Genomic DNA, 26218 nt, shown 5'->3' on the forward strand with positions numbered 1-26218 from the left:
AGGAAAGACTGACACCCAGTGGCAGCATAACATAACATAACTCCCATTTTGTTCAAAAGAGAAAAAGCAAGTTTTTTTGTCACAAGGAATATTAGGTTGGATATCTTGGCTTTCACTCTAATCAAGTAACATGATGTGATTATATATCACAAATACAGTATATAAGACGTGTGCTGCTTGTATTGTTCACTATATTGTCACAAATCACACTCTATTAGTGTTTATATTATTGAGCCACTTCTATAAGCAAAAATGAACACGATTTTTGAACAAATGAGAGGAGGCTGCGTTTGCTTCTGCATTTTTTATATATTGCTTTATCTAAATCTACTGGACAGGAGACAGGTACAAGAAAGATAATGAGAATGGTCACTACAGAAATGCATGCACTTTCAACAGTACGAAATTGTACGAAAGAGGTGAGACACAGGCAGTTCTCCAAAGATGCCAAGTGAATACTAAAATACATCAATACATTACAAATACAAAAATACATTCTCGGTATTTACAGTAAACACTTCACTTGCACATATGTACAGAGGATAACACAAATGTAAGGTCAGACTAAGAAAACTGCTGTGGAATGTCTCGGAAGAAAGGTTTACATAAACATGACAGGATTACATTTGGTGTGTCGCTCACATTTGGCATACAGGTTTGAGATCTTTAATTTGTGACTCTGAACAGGCAGGTTAGATGTGAATACAACATCTGACAAACACAATTAAAGGCACAGTCCGTAATTGTAATCCAATTTACTTTTTGTCAAATTCAAAAATAGCTTCTCACAGTCCTAGCTGTCTGTCCGTTCAAAAAAAACTCTGATGTTCGTGTATTGTCCTATTTCTGTGAATGAGAAACTAACAAAGTGGCTTGGGCTGAGCCATACCAGTGTTCTAGCATGTTGCTTCAGGAGTACAGAAGGGAGGGGTGTAATTTGATTGGCTGCTAAGCTCATATATCAACAACCTTTCACTAGAATCACGGACTGTACATTTAAGATGTAAGTAAAGTGGTAAATGTGAAAACGACAGTGAGAAGAACATACATGTTTTTACAAAGATTTTAGGTTATGCCTTCCTTTAACGGTAAGCTTGTGCAGAAATGACCACTGACAGTGTCCAACACTATTGACTATATACCATACTGTGATACACATATACAACCAGACAATGGTATCATACAATTGCACAGAAATTTGACAAAAAGTATCCTTTCATTTAGTATAGCCACGTACCTTTCTAACATTTTTTGGCAATTTGACATCTAATTCATACCATAAACCATGTTGCTATACATCTTTGTGCAACTGAAAGGAAACGAAAAGATAATTTTTGCTCATTACAGTGCTTTTCCTTTGGTCATTGTGTTAAATTACAGGCATAAGTGAACAGGAAAACATATCCTCCTTCAAAATGAATAGGCAACCTGGGTATTTCTGCTGAAATACCATAGATAAAAATAATCCAATGCATTTCAAAAATATACATAACTATAGAAAATATTATAGTAAATTATGTATATGTTTTGAAGCACTCCATAAAGTCTGTGAAAATAAGAATTTGTGAGGGACTTTCCCCATAAGAAAAGAAAATCTAAAATGTGAGATTAAGGCTTACATCTCCTGCTTCTCAGATTTCTATATAGACCAAATTTCTCCTATGATGTTAAAGGAGAGAGATCTCAACGGGGTCACAAATCATGCTCAGCTTTTACTAAATTTACGAAATTATTGTCTTGCTACGTCAACCACAGGAGAGATCAATGAACCCATTCCTATTTCCTTAGACTGGACTGCACAAAAATAACTTAATCATTTAATTTGGGTTATACTTACACCAAGGACTGTAAATTGAGGCTATTTACTCAGTTGCCAAATGGTAGTCATTATGTGGTTTGGCTTCACTTGTAAGACATTTGGTCCTAAGGAATGCAATAGAATTCATATTATGAACTAATTTTGTCATTTTTTGTCAGCAAATGTTTACAGTTGATGGTCCTTCTTCCTTTGTCTCTACTTTTTATATACAAATTATTCTCTTACAGAAATAAAAATGTCAAACTTTTTAAGTATTAAAACATGACACCATCATTTTCATAGATAAAAACACATAATTCTTTTTTTTCATTGCATAAAATAAATATGCACTTTTGTGATGCAGATAATACTTACATATATATTACAGGTATTATACTTTCCATAAAAATACCTTTGACTGCTTAACAGTTATGACATAACACCACTGTATGTATCGATAGAACTTAGATAATTGTTTCACAATTGTTTTTTTGTTGCATAAGATAAATATGCCATTTTTGATGCTAACAATACTTACATATTTTACAGATGCTATACTTCCCATAAAAATACCTCTGATTTTTTTTTTTTTTTTAAGCAATAAGTAAAATGATGAAAAATAAATCTAAAAAGAGGACTGGGTGTTTGAGGAATATAATATTAAAATGATTTCACTGAGGAGACTGAAGGCACTTAAATGAACTTAAATCCAAAAATATTTTTCCCATGCAGGCATTAAATAAATGTGTAAATAGTTATTCAAACAAAAAAGTCCAATGAAGAATATTTCTGCAGTTGAAATGAGGGATTTGAGAAAAATAACACCTCAAAGAATGTAGCAAGGTATGAACGTTCAACCATAGTATGGTATAGATTAATACAACTAGTGTTGCATCATCACATCTATACCCAAACATAGTGCCAGCATTTTAAAAGAGAAGAAACTAAATATATTTGTAAAAAATACACACTCTGAGTTTCAGTCACATGGCAATTGAAAAAAGACATCCTATTTCCTTTTAGTTCCTCTGTTTAATTTACTCTGTTTAGATCACTATGCTGCTCCAAAATCCCATCTAAATACAGCACAGCTCTTTTAAAAGTTTGAAAAACAGCAACATACATGAAGATTCTGGGGAACACTTGTATAGATCTCGCTCTAATTTGCGGTTTGCCCATTCTTGGGTTCAGGCACATGGACTAGGGCTCCAATCCAGTGCTCTGAATGCAACACTCTCCCCATAGTGTAGAAGGTCCAATAAGTAAATCTGTGCAGCAAAATGTATGATTCCATTTCTTTGGAGCTGTCAATGTTTTCTCCCCCTCTTCCCCCTTTCTTATCCTTGTTTGTCACTGTTGGTTGGTCTTGGGATGGATTGCTGGGGATGGTGCCAGTGGATTACTAGGAAAGAGCTTGGAGACACATGGCATGGCATGATCTGGAAGTGTCTCCAAGGTCTGGTGCTCGAGTCAGGAAGCTGTGGAGGGGGTGTGCGTGGCAGCTCTGCTCAAATCGTCAGAAGTATTCCGCTCCACCTTCAGGGTTTGGCTCTCTGAGTGAGGTAGGCAGAGGAGGACCCAATAAGTCAGTGAGTCAATGCAAACAGTTCCTTTAGATCAATTCAGTCAGTACCCAGCAACAGTGCCAGCTTTACGCTTTACAAGAAGAATGACTGGTTCACATGACTGGTTTTGCTACTTGCCTCTGGTCCTCTCACCTTTTATGGTACTGCTCCTTGCTGTGGAGGAATGGGGCGCCGGTCCTGTTATCGTAGGCCACAGGGTCTGAGTGTTCTTTGCTCAGGTACTTATTGGTTTCATGTGTGGCGTGGTCCACCTGTTTTGGCTGGTCCACTGTGTAGTCAAGGGGCGCCCCCTCCCATCCATCCCCTGCCTCCACTCTCAGGAAGCTGCCATGGCCGTCCTCCAGCGGTGAGCTCTCGTCGTAGAGGAGGAGGCTGCGGGACCGGACTGAACAAACACACAGAACCACAACATCATAATGTGTCAAAAAGATACGATTGAGATTCACATACTGAATTCCTATAGCTTTCTGTATTCAGAGCTGTGCAACAAGGGGAAATTCAACAATAACTCCTTTCTCATTTAGACTGATATCATACAGCAGGTTTTCCTGCAAACAGATACTGTAATACCTGCAGGCATAGCCAACTTGTATCATCATCATGAACTGACAAAGCTTTAGTAACCATTGTGACAATTATTGGTGTATTTGTGGCAAATACACACCTAAGGAACAGCACAGTAACCTTAGTACTCTTTTAATTTGGGTGATGTCAGTGATGAGCATAGAGAAATATATTATCAAGTAATTTCATAAATGGAAACCAGCTATCAAGATCATTTCAACTGGAAGATTACTGATGATTCCTGCAAAGGAAAAAGCAGCAAATTACAAGTGCAAGAGCAAATGTCTTGAGCACTTTTGAACACTTTAGAGCCATTCTGATAGCCTCTAAATATATAATCATGATAGCCAGTAATTTTGAGTCATTTTTATGTGTGGATAACTCAAAATCGTGATATGCTCACACATTCCGGTTTCAGATTTGGAATCAGCACATCTGATTTAGCCTAGATCACCTATTTTTCTCCCGGTAGCATACGAAATAGATTTTTTTCTTGTCCAGTATTTCTTAACTGTATTTTTGAGAAAGATAAAGAAAGATGAAGAAATCCATTCTTTAGATTGTCTGATTACATGTTTTCATCTTTGGTGGATTGAATAGATGAGCACACAGCTGAAGTAGATATTATAAGATATTAGTAACAGCAATGTTATTTCAGGTCATCAAGCAACAATGAATGAGGAGCTCTGCCCAAAAGCAGTAATCCCCTGTCTGTCCACATCTACCTCAGCTGAGAACTGGCATAGATGCATTTGAATGCCTAACCCAAGCTATGGTCAGGGTGAATGGATCACCAATCACCATATCTGCAGGGTGGGATTGATTTCTATCATATCAGTTTGGCAGACAAGGAAAGTGGGATGTGAAGCGACAGGGTGGAAGGGCAGACATACCCTGGCTGGTGGTGTAGACGTCAGCCGAGGGAAGGGGTGAGGACTTCACCATGTGCGACGTGGTAGAAAGTTCAGGCAGACATGGCACAAGTGAACCCAGCACAAGGACAAAGCACAGAACCACCACCTGGTCAGAAAGAACCAGACTCTGTGAACAGGGCGTTGGCTGTGTGGGCAGAGGCTAGCCCTCAGAGCTGATCTGAAATTAGCACGTCCCCCATCGCGGTTACAGTCGAGCGGCTTTGAGCTACAACGTCTCATGTCTCATGCAGGGAAGTAAGAGGTGCAACACAGAAGGCCTTGCCCTCCACCGACTGAGGATTCTGAGACACTGTCATCTCACTCTCACTGAATCTGAATGTCAGCATTATGAACTTGCGGAATTGCCCTCATAGACTTACATTGAACATAATGTCGTATTATTGTTAATATCATTGTTGTTGCTGCTGCTGTTGTTGTTGTTGTCATTATACATCTTTAGATTACTTAGATTACTTTTATATTTAGGCTCAGCACAATTGCCCCCTTGATGACATATTTGTAAAACGGTATTGTTCTAAGCCCTTTTGAACACCCTTGTATAGTCCACAGAAGCCAACACATTCAGATTCACTATTTTAGGCACTGCTGCACGGCTTTACTTCCAGGAGATATATTTGCAGAGACTTTTTTAAATCTCAAATTCATCCCCATTGTTGGAGCTAGATTAGAAGCCCAAAGATACCAACAAACAATAACATGAAATAATTCACACACAAATAAACACCTGATTGTTTCCTCTCTGTGTGTGCATGCTTGTGAGTTTTATAAGTTCATTTTCATTGCTCACCATGAGACAGGTTCCTGTTTGTGTAGAGGCCATCCTGCAGGACCGAGGCACTTTGCCTGATACAAGAGTCTGGAGTTTCTGTAGCTGCTGAAGAAGAGATCTGCAGTGGTAAGAAAACATAAACGTTATAAACTGAGTGTTATTTAGTAAATTAGTAGGCCACAGATCAGCTTCAAATAAACCTTTAGTGTGGACTCTCCGATCAAAGTCCTTCAGCACGTCTATGCCCCCTGATCTTTCACTGTACTAATCTCATGCTTTCACAAAGGGATCATATAAGGATAGTGGACTGAAGGATCAGCCATGTTACATAAGCTGCACTGCATTTCTACTTTGGGTTTCAGGGCATCTGTGTAGAAACCACAAAATACAAGCTCTGTATGAATATGTAGTTTCACTGTAACCTCTGGTAATTTATACTCCCACTCAGCCCCATTCCTCCATCCCTGAACAGCACCCACAGAGGGAAACAAATGCATCAAATGGAAAGCATTCACGTCTGACCCTAAAGGTGGGTTCAATCTCAAGTGAAATATTCTTAGCAGCGGCAGCAATGACTGTATTAACAGCCCGAAGCACTCATGAAGACCTGCGACACAGTAAGATGTACTCCCTGCTTGCTTCTGTGTGAGCACTGAGCCCTACTTAAACCTTTCTGTGTGTGTGTGTGTGTGTGTGTGTGTGTGTGTGTGTGTGTGTGTGTGTGTGTGTGTGTGTGTGTGTGTGTGTGTGTGTGTGTGTGTGTGTGTGTGTTTTTGTGTGGGTATTAAACATTGTAGTGCTCATACTGTAATTAAAGCTGGGCCTCAAAACCTTTACAGACCAGTAGAGGGAGCCTTCTGATTAGGCCTTCAGATATGGGATGTACTGCTTCTATGGTTGAATGGAGTCTCACTGGTCTCAATAGGCACTCATCCTTTAAGTCGTCATGAAGCTGAGTGTGCACAAAGAACTGTGTTCTCTACATATTTTGCCTGCACAAATTTATGAGGGCTACAGGAAAGAAGATGTGTCTTGATTGATCCTGGAAACTAAATTATGTGAACATGATACCCTTCACAGAATTCATAACCGTTCATAGCAAATTACTTGTTTTGAACAATTTATGTGCTGCCTGTAAAAAATTGCTACTAATAATTTGTCAGAGCACAAAATAACTGAACTGACTATCCAAGACTGTTGACTAAGGTTGATTCTGAGGTAAAACAACATGTTAAGTCTGATGTTAATTCATTGTGTTCCATTTCCATAAGTAGTACCAGCACCAGTACAAATATTCTCTTCCACACGACTCGACACGACTTCCACACGACTCCTGCACATCCACTTCTGTATGACTGCCAATACTCATAGAGAATGTACCAACGTAATTGTCAGCGTTACCAAAACAGACATTTAAACAGTACCTCTGTACAGACTTCTAAAATAACCAGTATTTTTATCAGCTTTCACAGAAGCTTCGACTGAATAGTCTGCTTCTGCCGAGAGAAACCCCCTACACAGCTTCTGTACTGGGTGTGCTCTCCTTTGAACTCCACTAGCTGAGTCAGAGAGGCTTTTTCTCCTAGGGGGCCTGTGGTTTCTGCCAGAGGTCAAATCATTAAACAGCAGATTGGAGCCGGCTCTTCAGAGGAGATCTTTTATTTTACACCATAATTAGGGGGAGACATGACACCCCACTGTGTGTTCAATGCAAGCAAACCATAAATGTCTATTATTAATGAGAGGTGGGCAGCATTAACTCCTGGGCCCTTTAACTAGCCTGAGGATTGGGTTTAAGTTGCTGGAACATTGTTGACTCCATAGTGATATCTGCCAAATGTGCTTTAATTGTGTAATACAGTATGGTTGGTGAATATTGTGTGGATAGTTTTTATTAGACATGGCCTTAAGTGTTTTGAAGGAAACAGGTAAGGTTTGTTTATGTATGAATCATCTTTGCTACTCATAATGACAGAAAAAGTGATAGTGTTCTCAAGAAGACCAAATAATTTGGTTCTGCACAGTCTTTGATACTGCAGCACAGTCTTTGATACTGCAGCCCAGCTTTTGATACGGCAGCACAGTCTTTGATACAGCAGCCCAGCTTTTGATACGGCAGCACAGTCTTTGATACTGCAGCACAGTCTTTGATACTGCAGCCCAGCTTTTGATACGGCAGCACAGCTTTTGATACTGCATCACAGCTTTTGATACTGCAGCCCAGCTTTTGATACTGCAGCACAGTCTTTGATACTGCAGCACAGACTTTGATACTGCTACACATTTTTTCTGTCCTGTTTCTTATTTTACAATAGGAGATGTTTAGAGTATCTTTCACTCCCACAGCAAATTCCATCTAAAACTTAGAGGGCCACCCACGTTAGAGGGAATCAAACGCATAGCAAGCATCAGCATATGGTCTGATTTAGTGTTACCTGTTAACATTTAATGCAACGCCATCCATACAGCTCATTAAGTTGCTCATTCAGCCCATCTTCCATTGTAAGAAAGAACAGTGTGGTGAGTTTGGGGATTTTAAAAATGGCCTTAGAAATTCCCATGAAAATATCATACTGGCTTTGCCAAATTAAGGCTGACAGTAAATACTTTTTATCTCAGATCTGATTCTAACTGTTCTAACTGTAATCATTTGTACATCTGACATAATACAGCATCATTTCATTGCACCTCCCCTTTAAATCCCATACGGATTCATCACTGAAACAGAAACTCTTCTATTTATGACACCTTCTGACACCAATGGCTCACCTGTTTGCAGTCTCTAGGGTCTCCACCTTCTTCCACAGCTCATTATTCTCTGAAGTATACGTCTCCACTCTGGTGAGACATATTGACAATATTAGCCATCAATCATACAAATAATTATAACAATGTTTTACACAGAGCAATTCATATATAATAGTTAAGTAATCATACTTAACAATACAATTACAATGGCAATCATGTGTGAATGGAAGAAATAAGGCCCTTAAACTGAGACCTTAAAGTTAGTGGAGAGTCTGTATGTAATATGCAAAACCACTTTTCCCCTACACAGAAACATTCTCCAAAGTCCTTGAGCTCCAGTGAATTATTCAAATTTGTATGAGTCATATTGCCTGCGCAACTGCATGGTGATGGAAAGAAGCCATCGGCATTAGACTGAGAACAACAACACTAGTGGGGTAAAACATTTTCATGTCAGAAGTAGAACTGGGCATGAGGCTAAGGATAGGGGTAATAGAGTAAAACAGTGATCAGGATTGAACAAACACAGAAGTACAGAGAGAATGATATTATACTGTGCCAGCAGGGGAGAACAGAAGAAAATCAGGAGAAAGAAATTTCCAGCTTACTTTTTCTCCAGGCATTCCACATACTCCTTCTTCTTTCTGCGACTTTCCTGGGCTGAGATCTTCATTCAGGAGAAAAAATGGATTGGTTATTTCCTCACCAAAACAGGACTGATCCGGTCTTTACTTATAAAGCTATTACCAACATTTGCTATTTTGGTAATAGATTTTAGTTTTGGGATATAGGATTTTTGTTTTGGGGTTTGTTTGACATGATGTCAGAGTCATCTCAGAAATATTAATAAAATCTAAATGGTTTTACAGTATACTGTATATCTACCCACTGGTATAAATACAAACTTGAGGTGCGTGTACTATATAGCTTTGAGATGTAACTATAGTGGGTTTTTGTATTGTCATGAGAAAGTAGAGCTTTTTAATTGTTCATACCTTGTTTTTTATCTTCCGGCGGACCCTCTTGAGCGCCTTCTCTTCAGTCTTGGTGAGTGGTAGTTTGTTGGGCACAGGATACCCCTCTGCAATCAGGGTGCGCTTCTCTTCCTCTGTTAGCATGAGTGGGCCGGAGGTGCCCTGCAGCTTCTGCAAATCAAACACAAAATTCATGACTAATGGTCAAGATTTATATAATCATATAATTATCACATTTATGTTTATAATTACTAATTCTACAAAGCTCAGAGGTACTGTGGAAGCACATTTTCTACACATTCCACAAACACATTCACTGGAGTTGAGCAACAAATGTAGAGAGTCGGATCAGGAATTTGCCAGCTGCTCAGCTGCTTTCTGTGGGAGGCTCAGCTGAGCAGGACGGCTTGGAGAGGGGCCTGCTGAGGCCAGGGCCGGGAGCCAATAGGAAACCATCTAAGGTACAGCCAGAGGTCATCAAGGAGTTGTCAGTGGAAAACACTGGGGATGATGGTGGTCAGCACTGGGTGAGAAACTATATAGTGGAGGCCCACACACTTACATGAGGTGCAGTGAGGAGGGGTGAGGTGGAGATGGCTGCAGAGGTACGGGCCTGCAGGCGTGCAGGGCTGGAGGGGGGCAGAGAGTGGGGGCTCTGGGAGCCATCGCTGTCACTGCCATGACTGCTAGGAGGAGTGGGCGGCAGCTGCAGGTGCTCATCTGTTGGGATTTGCAAGGTTAAAATAGTATTAATGCTAATCAGCCAAGAAAACTATTGTGCATCCATTGTACATGTCAAATAATATCAATACATTTGATCATCATAGAGATGAGGGGGTTTACGAATGAATGGGTTTCTATTCAGCTTATGCCTATATGCACTACCCTAAAGAGTTTGAAGGTCAGTAAAGACTCAAGGCTGTCATCAGTCATCATCCATAGCCTCATCAATTCTACTGCATTGGACTGAGTGGTCTTTATAGTGTTTATATGGTGGAACTGTATACCTCATAAAACACTGCCCTTTGCCAAGGCCTTCATAATTAAATGGCAAATGACTTCCAGGACTATGCCAGGTCAAACAGGAGACGGTTCAGTTCCAGTGAGCGGAGAGGCTGACACAAAATGTGAGCAGACCAGGCAGAGTTCCCCCCATGCAAAACACCTACCACCCACTCTGACTGATTCTGGAATGACCCGTGTGTTTAGTTTGACCAGCATCCAGAGTAAACACAACCTAGCTTTAATTCTGTTATTACTGGAAAAAGGAAGCCTAGGACCAGAAGCGGGAGGGGGGAGGGTGACAAAAGCCAGATACAATGCAGACACAAGCAGACATTTCATTAGTTCATTAAATTGTCTAGCTTCTGCAGTTGCTCACTAGAAGCACGTTAGTGAGAGGCAGAAAAGAGATTTATGATGTGCCAGGCAGGAGCTGAGCATGGGGGTCTGAAGGTGCCTGTAGTGCCCTTGTCTCACTGACCTTTCAGCCAGTAAACGTGTCTCTTTAACTACTAAGCACTCAGGCAGTCATGCAGGTGCAGCCATTTCCCCATAATTCACACTGGCCCAAGATAACTGCCCTATACTTCACCATCTGGTGCTTAGCCAGGTGTGTGGGGTGTACCCAAATCTGAATATTCGGGAAAGCACAAATGCGATGGAAAGATATTTCTTCGAGCCAAAGTTGCTCAGCTCATTGACTGACACATCTGTGCCTCAGCCATTATGTTTCTTCAAATCGATTCATATCATTGTAGACAAACACGAGGTCAAATTCTGTTTGCAACATAGGCCTACACATTCACTACACATTATTGAAACATAGGCCTACGCATTCACTACACATTATTGAAACATAGGCCTACGCATTCACTACACATTATTGAAACGTGATCACTATACTCTGTAGTCGCTCCCACAGAGTCAGCGCACAGTAGGCAGTGGGCTGAGAGTTGACCGTGCCCAGCAACACTCAGGGAAACTCTCGCATCAAGGAGGATGATGCATCCTGTGCGCTCAGTTGCTCAATGTCCCCCAGTTAAAGGGGTGGTGGTGGGTTCAGACAGTTCATAAAACTGAGTTTAGTGAAAAAAAATAGAAGAGAGAGAGAGACATGAAAGGTATATATTTCATAATTAATTATATGCCAATATTGAATCAATTTGATGCCTTGAAGGCACAACAATTGCATTGCCATGCCCCCTTTCGAATAAAGATACAGGGCCATATAATTGTATTGGTTGAACAGATACAGAGACAGATGCAGATACAGATGATGACATCTCTGTACACCTCTCGTAAATGCACTGAAGCTGCATTATCACCTATCAGAGTCTTCTTGTGCCATACTACTGCAGAAATCACAATGGGAAGAGGCATACTAGCACAATCTAGACATGACCCACACACTGACATATCTTATCATGTCAGAGGACCAGACATTACCAATAATGACTGCTGTACTTGTTCTATTAACAAGCAGGCAACCTAGGGTTTTCAAATAACTGCAAAGGAAATGTTGCTCAAATCAGAACTGCGCTCTAAAGTAAAACAAAACAAATGTGCTGATTTAGCACTTTCAATGAGCCACTGAGTTGGATGATAGCAGCTATAAAAAGCAATATGCCACAAACGTCACATCTGAACAATTCCCGTAGATGTTTGAAGTTGTACCCATTTAACTGGATGAGCCGCCTGACTGGATGAGTATTATTCAGAGGGAGGACGCAATGCTCAGAGATCGAGTTCCAGTTATCATGTTCCTTCAGGTGTACTGGTACACAGTGAGTCACAGTGACGCATGCTCCACCAAAACCAGGATGCTAATAGCTTTCGAAAGCAATGGGGAGGGAGAGAATAAGCCATGATGACGCAACGTGTTATTTCAGCTTAGTGGAGAGAAACACCTGTGTGTTCAATGCACAATGAACTGTGCACGCTCTGAAATAGCGGCAGCTTGATGGGGTCAAAATGATTGGGAAAAGAAGGACATGCACTGTTGCACCTGCTGGTGTTGAGGAGATGGATTAAAAATGTATTTCATAATTTTAACATAATGACAGACTTCACAAAAAAACCTACCTGTTGGGACACTGAGGAACTGATTGACCTCCCTGGGTTCAGCTTTGATCGTAGGCACTTGATTGCATTTCACTTCTTTTGATTCCTGAAACCAGATTATTTCAAAGGCATCAACAAATATTGAAACATCTTGCAGTTCTAAATATCTAGGTCTCTAAGTATCTTGCTGGAAACATTTTAGGACACAAATCCACTTACACTACAAAAGACTTGGAATAAGGAGAGATGTTTGTATGAAGCCAATTACTCAAACAGTAAACACAGCTGACAACTGCACAATATTGACATTGAGATGTCAAGCTTTAGGGCTGCTCACACAACTTTAATGAAACGAAACAAAATTTGGCTAAATCATTTTACAATGACAGTCAGGGTCATAATGTGACTCGGTTCTAGAGTTTCACCTCCAAATATACAGTATACGACACTGAGGGACAGATGTATTAATTCTGTTGGTGCCCGTTTGATGTGTAATTACGTCATAACGTGTGCCTTAACGGCGTAGTATTTATGAACAGACCGCACACGGCTAAAACCGCATTCTGCCTGCAGCAGTAGCGCTTAATGACAAGTTGTGCTATTCTGACTTATGCATATTCATTCATGGGAGGGTAACTAGAGAGAAATGATGCTCCAATTCTGAAGGCATAATAAATGAGAGGATTACATTCGTACGTGCAAAAGCAAAGTAATAATAGGAACGTCTGGAAAGTGTCTGGATTTTTCCTTGCCAGGCACACTAGTAAGAATTCATCCTATTCATGCAATCCTGTTTATTAGTCTATATGTCTACTATTAATCTACTATGTATTTAAAAGCCCTGGCAAGGACCCACCTTATCCTCAGGGGCATTTCTCTGGGGTGGAGGGGCGAGGGTGAGAGGTGGAGGGACAGCACTGACCACCGGAGAGGCTGCTGGAACAGGGTCTAACAAAAGACTGGGCTCCTGTTTCACCAAAATGGCTGTCAGATCCTGGCTGAAGGACCACATTCCTTCTGATTCTGTTGAAAGAAGATTTATTTAATGAGACAATGAGACAGTTATTGAAATACTGGATGAGAAAATATGAGGCTTTTTTATTCTGAATTCAAAACATCCCAAAATTCACTAATCAAATCAAGTAGTGGTAGCAACATGTATGCCAAGGTGTTACTGAAAGAACTCTTCCTTTCCAAACCCAAGAACAGCAGCAGTAAGGAGTTTTTGTCCAAAACTAGCGAGCTAGCTACCTAGAAGGCATCCAAAAACCTTGCATCACCAATATCAGCCCAGGTGGCACTGGCAAAAGCTTGCTAAAATGCTAGTTTGTCATCTTTTGGTGGTGGGGTTGGCTGTGCTGTGAAAGCTTTTCTTACATCTTTGTAGGGTGTTCTGGCCCAGAACACAGAACTACATAGTTCATACCCTAGATGGCCAGTGGTAAAAACGGGTATGTTTATCTGTCCTACACATGGCCATATATAATCAAAATGAATTTGAAGCTTATACCAAAGTAGTTGCCTATAAGTGGCAAATTGTTGCATAGAGTTGTTTTAACCATATACAAATAGCTAACTATGTATCTTATTTGCAACTAAATATAAAACAAATGAGTAATATTAGCATTCTCGTTCTGCACATTTTTCCCTGCTGGCTCTTTCTTTGATTTATATTAACCACATTGTAATCCTGAAGGTCAGCGTATTTTTCAATTACTCCAGAGTACTGTAGTGTGGAAATAATATTGCATTGTCATGTTGAATTAAGTTGAACTAAGTTGAACTGAGATGCTCAAGCGTCCATCTAACATAAAATTGGATGGTATCAGAGGAGTGAGTGTCTTGACCAATGGGGAGAGGGGAAATAAAGAGGCTTATATTACCACCCTGTCTCCTCTTACCCATTTGTGTGTTGGTTCAGCTTAGATACATCAGTAAAACATTACAGAGACTTGTTAAGAGGTGGAGGGTGACTTTTAAGTTGTGCTTAGAAAGAGGAAAAGCACCCTGCAGGAGACTGATTGCCAGCAGGGTGTAATCCCCCACATACCCCACCCCCTACTTCAGTCTTTATGTCCTCAGACAGCGTCAATTGTCCAAAGTGCATATTCCACACATTGTTTTTTGAAACACATTGCACAATTACATTTTGAGTAATGAATTGCTGTCTAATGAATGAGTTGCTCAACTGGTACAGTAAGGTGTAAGATCGTGGGTTCAGTGATCCGGGAGCACATAAACTGATGAGAATGCATATCTACACTGTACTGCGTTGCTTTGGGTAAATGAATGAATAAATAGAAATGTATTCTGATGTTGCTTACAGACTCTATCTAGTTCCCAATGGGTGTTAGGAGTGTCTTTGAAGATTTTTCTTTTCATAGCAGTGCAGTTGTTAAAGTTAGTGGAACTCCGGTTCAGCTGTGCTAGTTCTGGCCATATTGGGGGAGCAGGGCTCATTAGGCAGGTTTCATGTTGAAACTAGTTTGATCTCGCCACAGTGCACCAGGAGATCCTGTAAAGTCTGGTCCTAGTTTTAACAGCCTCCTAATATAAGACAGGGCTTTAACTCGGGGGAACCCTTGGAGGAAGGGGGTGGTGTGGAGCATCATGTCTGCAATATCTTAACTTAGAAGCGGTGTTGTGGTTTTGGCCTTGTGTCAAACTCAGGATGATGCAACAGGACAAAAAGAGCCAGTACTTTTTTTTCCACGACCAACCCACCAGCCTAGCCACGAGCTTATTTTCAGTTGGTTTTCCATCTGAACTGGAAAGCAGATCTCCTTCTTTTTCATTTTATTGATGGCTCCTTTTTATCTTGGCCCCAAGCACAGAAAACATCAGCAGCTGGGAGTCATTGCAAGGAGATGCAAGAGCCACATGGCTTGTCTGAGCATGAGTATGTGCCTGGGAGTGTGTGTTTATGTGTATGAGAGAGAGAGAGAGAGAGAGAGAGAGAGAGAGAAAGAAAGAAAGAGAGAGCGAGAAAGAGAGAGTGAGAGAGGGAGAGTGAGTGAATGTGTATGTTGGCTGACCGCCTGTAATCCCCTGACTGACTTCCTCTGGGGCGGTCAGAGCTAGGAGCATGCTCAGTAGGCTGGGATTTCTGCGCTGCACAGGCGCTGAAGGAGATAGGGCAGGGAAGTGAAGTACACTAAAACACATGATAGAGGCTAGGAAGAGCCTGTGTCTGTTAGTCAACTTATACTACACTATATTACATAATGTACTCATTATGTGGAGTTATACTTTTTTTGTGGAGAATGTATTTAATGATACGTATCAAATGGCATGAATGACAGTGGCAGACACACAGTTGGCAGCTTGTAGTCTTCACCTATCCTGTCATTGTCTATTTCAGAGGTGTAGTGCAGAGATGTAAGAACCGAGTAACCGACAAGCTCTAAACACAAGACAAAATAGAACATAGGGTGTAATCAGCATGTCATCAAAGTACGAGGTCTGACCTGCTTCCTCGTCCATTTTGATGGGCATAGAGGGACTCTGAGGTGCCGAGTCTCCACTCAGAGAGTAACTGTGCTCAGCCTGGATGGCAGGATTGGGTGGGTCCAACTCCATGTCCAGCAGAGGATGTCTCTCTGCCAGTAGATGGTCATCAAAGAAACTACTGAAGAGATCATTTGACAGGTCCTCCATCTGCTCTGAGAAGTGCTGAAGATCACACAGAGAACACACATGTAAACCACTCAGAAGTTGTTCATTAAAAGAGTTTGTGTTAACATACAGTATTTGTTTAATCAGCCATATTTGTCAGCAGCATTCATGTTTGAGTTTGGTTTTGTTTCAAGAATAAAGTCAGGCCAGTTGACTGAACCTTGAATATTATGTTATGGGTGTTTAAGCTGTTGTTTAAATGCCCGTAATACCTCTGTGTACTCAACTGATCCTCACTAACAATCCTTGCCTTGTTAATATACTCCCATTCTGATTAATCATGGAAAACAATATTGCATAGCATAGAATTTGTGCAGAAAAATGCAGAATTTATGTTCATAATATCTTCATGTCATGAGGTCATATCTCATAAGAAAGGAATGACTAGAATGACTAGAATCGACTCTAAATCAGCAGTTACCAAACTTTTTATGGCAGGGCCCCCTCTTACATTGAAAAACAATTGCAGATTTAGACACTTACATATTACTGGCCATTTAGGTTTTAATCTAAACACAAGCATATCAGCTGTTGCATAGCATTCCTTAAATATTGTTTCTACATTAACAACAGTTAATCATCTGCAATTTCATTTTTTCAAACATTTTAGGTGCATGTCCGTTGTATTAATAATTAGGCTAGCTATCTAGGCTAGCTTCTAACACACAGGCTAAATGGTGGGCCCTGGCTATATTATATAATTACAAAGCAGGATATAACTAATCACTGTAAGAGCACTGCCATATAAACTTTGACCTGTAGTGGATTGTTTAGGTTCCCGTTCCGTTTATCTACACTCAACACTTTTCGACTGCACTGAATCTGATCTGAACTGATTGAATGAAGACCGAAACAGGTCTGCTGAACACTGGTAACCTTTGGGACCATACATTTGTTACACAGAAACTTTATTCAACTTAACTTTTAAGCGACCCATTCTATTGAAAATAAGCATCTTTTTAAAGTGCATCACCTTAGGCCTGAGTCCACTAAGCAAGCCTGTGGCAACAAGAAAGACAAGGAAACGTCTACTGAGATGACACTGACATCGTACCCCGAAATACTTCAGGGATAAAGCTACTTCTTTGCTATGACCAAGTAATGGGCCTTTTCTATATTCTCCAAGCCTTCCAGAATAAGCCCCTGATATTTCAAACTAACAGTGACATCTCTTTCAGAACACTGCCATATTTTATTACACCTATAAGATGAAATGGCTGTGGCATGCCAAAGCAAATATCCTGAAGGATAACCTCAGGTCTACATAATCAAATACGCTTTAAACTTTACTCATGAAGGAGTGTCACCGCAACTAAACACTTGTGGTGGTCAGATGTGTTTGCTGAGGAGGGGAGGGGCTGTGGTGCAACGACACCCATGCTGTTTACATCCTGTTAGGTCAGGCGTGGTATGGGAAACACACAGCTGCAGAGTGGTGTGCACCAGAGGAATCCACCAATCGACAAGCAACAGTTCTAACACTCAGGTCCTGCACCTGCCAAGGCCCCGGATAGGGAACTCTTGCACCAGGATATGGCTGATATACCCTTCATATCACCTGGGAATGTCCATGGTCAATCGAATGGTCCTTAACAGTAAGTATTATTAAATATGATATATTCACAAAATCACCATAACCAATTGATGATTACACTTGCCATGACACATGAGGAGAACTGTACCTTCATGATTTGCCTAAAACCAATCGATGATCCAGGCAAGTGCGTAAAAGGAACCTGCCTTCCTGGTAACACCCAGGATTATACAGTTGAATTGTTGACGCAACAGATCAGACGTCAGCAGCTACCTGATAATTTTCACTGAATGCGCAACAGCATAAACAGTCCCACCCTGCTTCATTCATATGAAGCGGCAAGGTTCCTGTGTGTGTTGTAGATCTGTTAAACACCTTGGTAATTTAGGCAACTATTATTACTAAAACCATTCAAATGAATGTGATAGGAAGGTGTCCTTCCTGGTAAAGTAACTTGTTTTCAGAGTCAACTCTGAAGTCTAATGAAACACAGTTTAGAAAACCTGGCAGCAATATAATATATTGTCTCATTGTGCAGTGTCAAGTATTTCTTTTTAAAAGAATGACAAAAATGTAAGGTATATGTTGTTTTTTTGTAAACGCATTGATAAAGATATGCTTGTTAATTTATTTTAAAATAAAAAAACAGTTAAAAGTTGAAGCCCTTAAAAAAACTGAGAGAGACCTTATCTTTTTCCTAACTGTTTTTTTTAGGGCCTATCAGGTTCAGGGGCCCTTTCTGTAGTACTGAGGTAGTAAGTGGTGATGCAAGACTGCTGATGCAAGACCTCTGAAATTTCACATCTGGCCTTCTCTTCAGAATCCCAGAGATGGAGCTGTGGAATTTCAGCTGCAGACAGAAGGCCCTTTTTCCCAGTGGCACTAGGATAGCCTTCAGACGGCCTCAGAAAGCCATACTTTCTCTGGATCTGGGTCATATTACCATAGAGGTAAAAATAGAGACTTATTCACTTTTGGTGGTATGACAGTTTATTTACACTCTAGCCCCAAGACAACAGAAGGGCCTGGAAAGCCCCTTTTTCCTTTGGCAAAAAATGCTGCAGTAGAGCGCACAGCTACTGTAAATGTGATGTCTATGGCATGTCTCTAGTGCCTAGCTTCCTCCTCTGTCCTCGTATTGCATCCTAGTACTGCTACCAATGATCCACAGACGTAACTCAACCTGCGGTTAAGACATTTTCCCATGATCATGACAAGCATTATGAAACGAGATGACTGAGAGCGCTTAGACACAGTGAACAGTGCTGGGGTCCAGCATGAGCACCTAAGGCAGGTGGTGCAGGTCTGTAGCAGACAGGACCCGTGGAGTTCAGAACCACTCACAGGCGAAGGCTTAGTCTTAAGCAATCATGTGCAGTCTACATACCTTTAAAGCATCTTGCGTATCTCACTGCCTGCACAACAGCTGAACAATTACAACAATTGTTTCTGAAGAAAACTTGTTTTCAAAGTATGCATAAAATTATGTATTATTAGCATTTCAATGTGAGATGGAGTGTGTATAATAAAATAACTGCATTCATTTTGAGAATTAAACATATTTTGTGCATGACACTACATTTAGTAATCTATCCATATATCTAAAAACATTTTTTCTAATGTGACTCTAAAATGTCCTGTCCTTTAGCATACCAATTCATACAAACAGTGCTTTATCATTCCCTTATATGTCCAGACTTGGCCTGCTGGTGGCATTACGGGGGTTCAGCTGCAAACCCCCAAACTGGTGAAAGCTTGTGTTAGCCCATTCCTGCATATATTATTTCACAATTGCCTTGGATAGCTTCCCTTAGCATATATATATACTGTTACTGTTGTACTGTTAGAAATAATGCAATAACAATATGTCAATAAAAAGTATTTTTGATTCTATATATGTATTTAAATGTGCAGTTCATATGGTTGGAAGCTTGACTTTCAGAAAGGTAGAAGCCATGAAAATTCTTACTTAGCCCTGACTTTGGCTTGTTAACTCTGGATTTTCTGTCACACTTGAAACATTGACTTTATAATGTTAAAGTGATGTCTTTTCGACACCTCTGGCTAGGTCATACCCAGATGTCTCCCAGCATTCCTTTTGCTGATTCAAACAATCCAGCTGTATGCTGGCCAATCAGCACAGAGCATGCAAATTCCCCGGCTGCAGCAGCAGAGGAGCAGGAGTGCAAGGTTAGCATGGAGCGGGCCGGCATGGCTACAACACTGCACAAAAACCTAATGAGCACATCAAACCATGGGGTCAGAAACAGAAAATCTAGGTATAGAACTGTTTTACCACTGAGACACGAATCTGCAACAATGAGGATTTTGAGTGCAGATGTGTCCTACTCCTTAAAAAGACAGGAAAGAAACCGAAGACATTCGTGTGAGGTTTTATGGTACCAGAAGATCTGACATATTCAGTTGCAATAAAAGTGGCCACATCATAAATGATTAAAATTCTTTTAACAAAAATCAGCTGGTATGTGTACTTGTATGTCCAGCATATGTGTAAGCCAAAGCCAAGGGTAGTTTTAAAAAGGGATGCACGCAGACCAAAAGAGCCTCTGACATTTTGAATTAGGTAGAAAGTGAATGCCTGCCCATATATTGGTCTGGCGTACGGGAGTGTCTGAGCCAGCATGTGTTCAAATACGTGAATGTTTTCACCTGTCGTCTCCAAATACTCACACATGTCACATCCTGGCTTGTTGTACTGCAGCTCACACAACACCTATGCCAGATGCAGACACATGTGGAGTCTGGGGCACACCACCTTTCTTCACTAACATCCAAATCCAATAGTCTGTACCAAATGCTTCTATAATGCAGGTGCATACAGAACCTTGAGTAGCTATCCCACACACACACACACACACACACACACACACACACACACACACACACACACACACACATATACACATGCACAAAGGCACACACACATACACACATATACACACAAAGATCGCTTTTCAGCAGAATAAATAATGATGTTATACAGGAACACAAACTGCCATGAAACACATCCTTTAAAATCTCAGATGGGTTGTTCTTTGAAAGAAGTTCATTGACTTCTGTAGTTGGTCTGCAGGCATGCATTGTGCGACTTTGAAAAGGTTAAATGAATCACGTATGTGTGCACTCCAAACACTCTTCATAAATCAACAGGAGGCATGACAGCAGCACTGTGTGTAATTACCCAAACTTGCAACAAAGACAAGTAGGCTTTAGAACATCCCAAATCCATCTGGGTCACCCTGTCCCTTCAAACCAAAAGACAGCTTTTGAATGCCTTGTGGTCAAGAGGGTACAGTTCTGTGTCCTGTCTCTTCCTTCAAACTAGTCCACCCCACCTCCTACACACAGAGTGAGCAGTCTCCCCACAAGTATAGCATTATGGTGACAAGCACCCATCCCCCACTGTCCATGGGTGGAGCAGCCTGGTTTCTTAATTCCAGCTCATGCTTTCTTTAGCATGCTACAGGGGTTGGCTAACCACAATCACTGGAGACAGGCTTCTGTGTGTCACTGAGGCTGGTTTTCCATCCCCCAAAGGACCACTTTTGAACCATGGATGATGGGATGAATCTAAGGTAATGGACAAATGATGGCTGAGAGAAGGTCAAAGAGGAAAGATTCTCTGCTAAAGATACTTTGTAACTTAAATAAAAAAACTGACAAAACTCCTCACTTTACCATAAGGAGGCCCTGAAAAAAAGTCACAACTCTAATCTGATCTTTCTACCAGTACCTAACACCCCCCCCTCAGAAAGGATCATTAGCTACATTTCCAAACAAACTGTGACTACATGTGTTCCCTATTATTGGGTATAATTTTAGCCCCCTGAAAGTCTGTAACTATAGTTTGCAAACTTCGATAAGTCAGTCAGTCCACAGTCACGTTTTGCCTTCTGCTGTCAACTGCTGTTTGGAGGGAGTGGTTAGATGGGAGCAATCACCTAGTTAATACAAAGGGTCCTGTGAGTGAAAGTCTTGTAAAATTTGTGAACTGCTACAAGCTGCTGAATCTTCACAGAATGCATGGGAAAAGGACTCACTGGTATTTGCACACAGGACTATGACGAAAACTGTTGACTTCCGATAAATGCTAACACTAATGCATGATATTGACTCAAGCCCTGGGAGCACCACAGCAGTGAGCTTAGGTGGAAGGCTTGACATCTGAACTGGTTAGGGATCATTTGTCTTTTCTAAGATCTGGCATGTGTTAGTAACTTAGAATGTATGAACCAATTATGAGAATAGTCAGAAAAGTCAAATGCTGAACAACATTGAAAATACTAAAGACATAAAAAACATATGGTATCTGCAGAAGCAACAAAAGTCCAAGAACCCCTAAACCTCTCTATACTGGGAAGGTGGAAAAACTTGCTGTTTGAAGAGAGGTCATGTATTAGTACCAGTGGTCTAGAACGCCACCTGATCACTGCAGGTGTGGGTGTGCGTGACAAGTGTGTACATGCGTGACCTTCAAATAAGCTCAACAACTTTTCTGAAAAAGAAAAGAATGCTGCAAACGCATACCTTATGAGATGCTACTCCTCTCTGTGAGCCAGTGTGAGCAACTTTTTGGCTCATTCAGTCATTGGCCTATGCATTGCATAAATTACATAACACTACTGCTGCCTGCTCTGCTGAATGGGATCCAGCATCAGTGGAGTGTTGCCAGCAGCAGTGAATCCCGGTAGGAATCTGGTGGGTTGGAATGCAGCCTTCCTCCCCCCCTTGGTTCTAAGGTTCTAGGGTTCTACTAGGGCTGTCACAGGCCTCCACCCACTTCATTCCCCACCCTGAATCAGATTAGGTTAGTGATATGGCCCCAACTTGCCACAGCCAGGAGTATTGTTTTGCCTTCGCACAGGCCCGTCTGAAATGCAGGTGTGCTCACTGGTTGATAATGGGTTCACTGGCCACCACCTGCCAGCTGAGATCTGCATCCAACACAACTGCCATAAACAAATACAAACGCTTCAAAGCCAGAGGCAACATGGCACAGTCAGTAAACACCACAAGTGACACCACCATGCCACTAAACATTCCCACAGCTCTCTCTCTCTCTCTCTCTCTCTCTCTCTCTCTCTCATGTATACAGTACATCTATTTCATCCACACAGGATCAGTGTTTGGTGTCACGTATGTCATATGGGTGTAGAAGCACCTGTCTTTCCACACACACATCTGTAATGTAGCATGTCATTACCTTCAGGTCCTTTTTGTCAGGTGTGTATTAGAGCCCATCCTTTAGTTAGAATGGTTTGTTGAAGATGTCGTCAAACACAGAACATCTTGCTAATGGTTTTAGACAGGTGTTTCCAGACAAACCTGTGCTAATGTTACTCCGCTTCCTATTCATAAGGGGTAAAGGGTGTGCACCTAGAGGGTGTGCACCTAGCAATTGTCACTATTCAGAAGACAGATGATAATTAGTGATGATGAGCTTGCGTACACAAAACGTTTTGTTAATAGACTTTCATCATCACCCTCACCACTGACACCAACCATTGTCAGGGAACTGACTTCAGAGAAATCCAGGTCGTTATGAGACAAGCCATGCCGGCACAACTGCATTCTTCTTTCAGTAAGCTGCTAGTACCTGTGATCCCAACAAACAAATCTTTTGAAGTGTAAGTTCATCCCCAGCTCTGAGCTAACTCCACCCACTACATGATTTTGAAAATATAAATGAAAATGACACTCATGACCATGGACTGGGGGAAGTAGGCCACCAAGTTCATGACGTAAATATGTACCAAATGGTCATAGATACAGCATTTTAGGGTGCACTTACACTTTAAGTTAAATAATGGAGAGAAATATACAGATGGCCAGCACCTATGTAGGGACCATTAATGAATGTCATGAGGTTGGTTGGTGGAAAAAACTCTTGAGGTCTACAACAAATAAATATGCCTTGTCTTCAGCATCGTGAAATGTCACTCCAATAAACACTGTCCTCTCACTCAGCTCTGTCTGGTTCAATCACCTTTAAGAGCGGGGAAAGGCCATCAATTCCACATGTTCAATCTTCACCTCATTTCATCCGTCTGGGGAAGAACGCTGGACTATTACCATAGTGATCCTCTGTACAACAAATAACCAACTATTCTTTCAGCCTAACCCTAGGCTAACATGTTTTTTTAAACCAAAAAAAGTTTAAATATATTATTGAATTAAAATCTAGTGCTAAGGATAGGAACTAACAGAAGCAATACCAAACACTAACAGTAGCAGTAACTATAAATAAAATGTCTTCTGGTCCAAGCCGTTGCAGCATTCACTCCATATCTGATTTGCAACCGGTGACAAATTGGCTGGTAATTATTCTTAATACAACAGACTGAAGGAAACAACTGATGGCCCATACACCACAAGCCACAAGATAACATTCTTAGCTACAAAACAGTGGCATAGTAAGGCCTCGGGGCCAAATCCTCAAATAACCTGCATATATTTATATCCTTGTAATGGTAGGTCAAACAAACTGAGACTGTGATTCAGCCCCAGGCCAGTTGAGCGCAGGTTTAAACTGCAAGAGGGGTGAGCATGCTGCCTCCCACTCCAGGACACAAAGAGTCTTTCACTGAGGGGCCTCGCCCCTAATGCTTCGTTTACCTTGCCTCTAACCCCATCCCAAAAATTGTGGGGCCAAGCAGACAGAGGGCCTTGGAGAGGGCTCAGACAGACCTCTATTTACCTTAGATCTTTCTCTCTCTTCCCCCCCTCTCTCTCTCACTCTCTCTCTCGCTCTCTCTCCCTCTCTGTCTCCCTCTCTCTCTCTCTCTCTCTCTCTCTCTCCCTCAATACAATCAAACCATGATGCTTATAAGAGCAAGCGATTACAACTGTGCAGCACATATAAACATTTAAAATATGGTGCATATGCAGCTCCAGTTGTTGAACCAGAGCATCCACAATGCCAAGATTGTAGCTGATGGACTTACTAATGGATTTACTAAAGAAAATTCTCAAAGAATTGCCTCAAGTGGACACCAGGCTACTATGCATTTGGGTGAAATGGAGATTACCCAGCGAAGAAATAGTATGATGGATGGAGGCTGGTTTATGGGGAGCAGTCTGGGGCATTAGCACATTCTCTGTATGCATGGACGACTGAGTCACTCTGGAAACATCATTTTGTGTGCCTAATGCCTAATGGATTTCATGGAGTTAACTAACCAGCAGCTATGCCCAGGAGCCCACTAGTAGCCAAAGTCTAATTTTCCACCAATTTAATTATAGACTACTGAAACAGCCTGATGAATAAATTAAAAAGTAGCTTTGGGATGTGATTCTAACTGGGCTTGGGTGAATAAACACATTTGTGGCATACGTTTCTAAAATACGCTTCAATGGGAACACTCAAATGCTAAAGGGACTTCTTAAATGGCCAATAGATTGACTTTTGACTTTTCAGTTCTCACCCTAAAGCCGGATAAGAAAAGGTCCGGGAGGCGTGGAATGGCGAAATTACTTATGTCGGTAACACGCCCACTTAAAGGGTTATCGTATGGTAAAGCAGAACGTGTAGAAAACAGCTGCTGAGTTCATTACAGACGATTTAGAAGCTACATGCTTCTTAAATACATACAGATTTCTTCTAAAGAGGGTGGCACAACATTTCAAGGGCACATATAGGCTAAATCATTGGAAAAGGCGCGTGACAGTTACAGATATGGAGTTCCTGCATGACACGCTTACGAAGTTATCAAATAAATGTCAGCTGTGTGACATGATGCGTTCATTCAGCAGTATGTAAGGTACATTCATCCATGGTAGGCACGTCACCCGTATACTACAGCATTTATTGCAGGTGAGATAATATTCAACTGACTGTGCATATGCTGTCTCATCCCTTCATGAAATGGGAAATGAGGCAAAGGCTATGCTAAATGTAAAATACACATCAGTAGAATACATGACTTACTAAGCAGCGATTGTGAGCACGTTTAGAAATATTAAGTAGGATGTAAAAAGTAAGATTGCAACATACCACATTACTAAGAAAATCGGTTTCATTCAAATCCTCGAGGTCCAACAGGTTGGAATTAGGGAAAAGTTTGTCCGAGGTGAAATTGTCCAGAATGGTGTCCATAACAAAAAATGATATAATATCTCACCAGAATACGACAAACTGTCTAATGAAAAAAATAAAAGGAATAACTAAATAGTCTATTACTGCAGAGCAACGGTAACTGACGATGTGATCGTGGCGCTAACCAACCACCATCGGGGTTGACGGACTGGTTCATGCAGTGGTCAAGTAAATACAAAATGTATCTTGGCAAAATGTTAAGCAATGCTTTCTCTCTTGGTTTCTGTAAAATCTGTCACATTCAGCTGGTGCTGTCTCTAAGGGACAGCACAGCTCATTCATATTAATGTTAACACCGCCCAACTTTTCCTTCAGTTCTTTTAGATCCCTCCCATCTCTTCCTTAAGTTAAAGTGGTAGAGCTTGCAACTCCTTTCGCATTGAGCCAAATACTGAAAGGTCTACTACACTCCACTGGTATCCACACTAGGAACATGCACAAAATAGATACACATTT

The 26218-nt window shown here is 41.1% G+C and overlaps 1 protein-coding gene across 2 annotated transcripts; it reads right to left on the reverse strand.

The window, feature by feature from the left end:
- Positions 1 to 289: 289 nt before the first annotated feature.
- Positions 290 to 26218, reverse strand: creb3l1 (cAMP responsive element binding protein 3-like 1). Of its 2 annotated transcripts, XM_012814742.3 has the most exons (12): positions 25661 to 26218; positions 15905 to 16109; positions 13294 to 13460; positions 12459 to 12543; positions 9937 to 10094; positions 9396 to 9545; positions 9009 to 9067; positions 8422 to 8490; positions 5671 to 5770; positions 4842 to 4968; positions 3517 to 3769; positions 290 to 3351 (listed from the first exon to the last, which is right to left on the reverse strand). In XM_012814742.3, the coding sequence occupies exons 1-12, from the start codon at positions 25760 to 25762 to the stop codon at positions 3315 to 3317; spliced, it is 1512 nt and encodes a 503-aa protein (XP_012670196.2). In that variant the 5' UTR covers positions 25763 to 26218; the 3' UTR covers positions 290 to 3314. The 2 variants fall into 2 exon arrangements, with proteins under 2 accessions (XP_012670196.2, XP_031425417.1); XM_031569557.2 differs by lacking the exons at positions 290 to 3351; positions 4842 to 4968 and having other exon boundaries at positions 3614 to 3769.

This window comes from Clupea harengus, chromosome 6, assembly GCF_900700415.2.
Source record: "Clupea harengus chromosome 6, Ch_v2.0.2, whole genome shotgun sequence".
Taxonomy (NCBI): Eukaryota; Metazoa; Chordata; class Actinopteri; order Clupeiformes; family Clupeidae; genus Clupea; species Clupea harengus.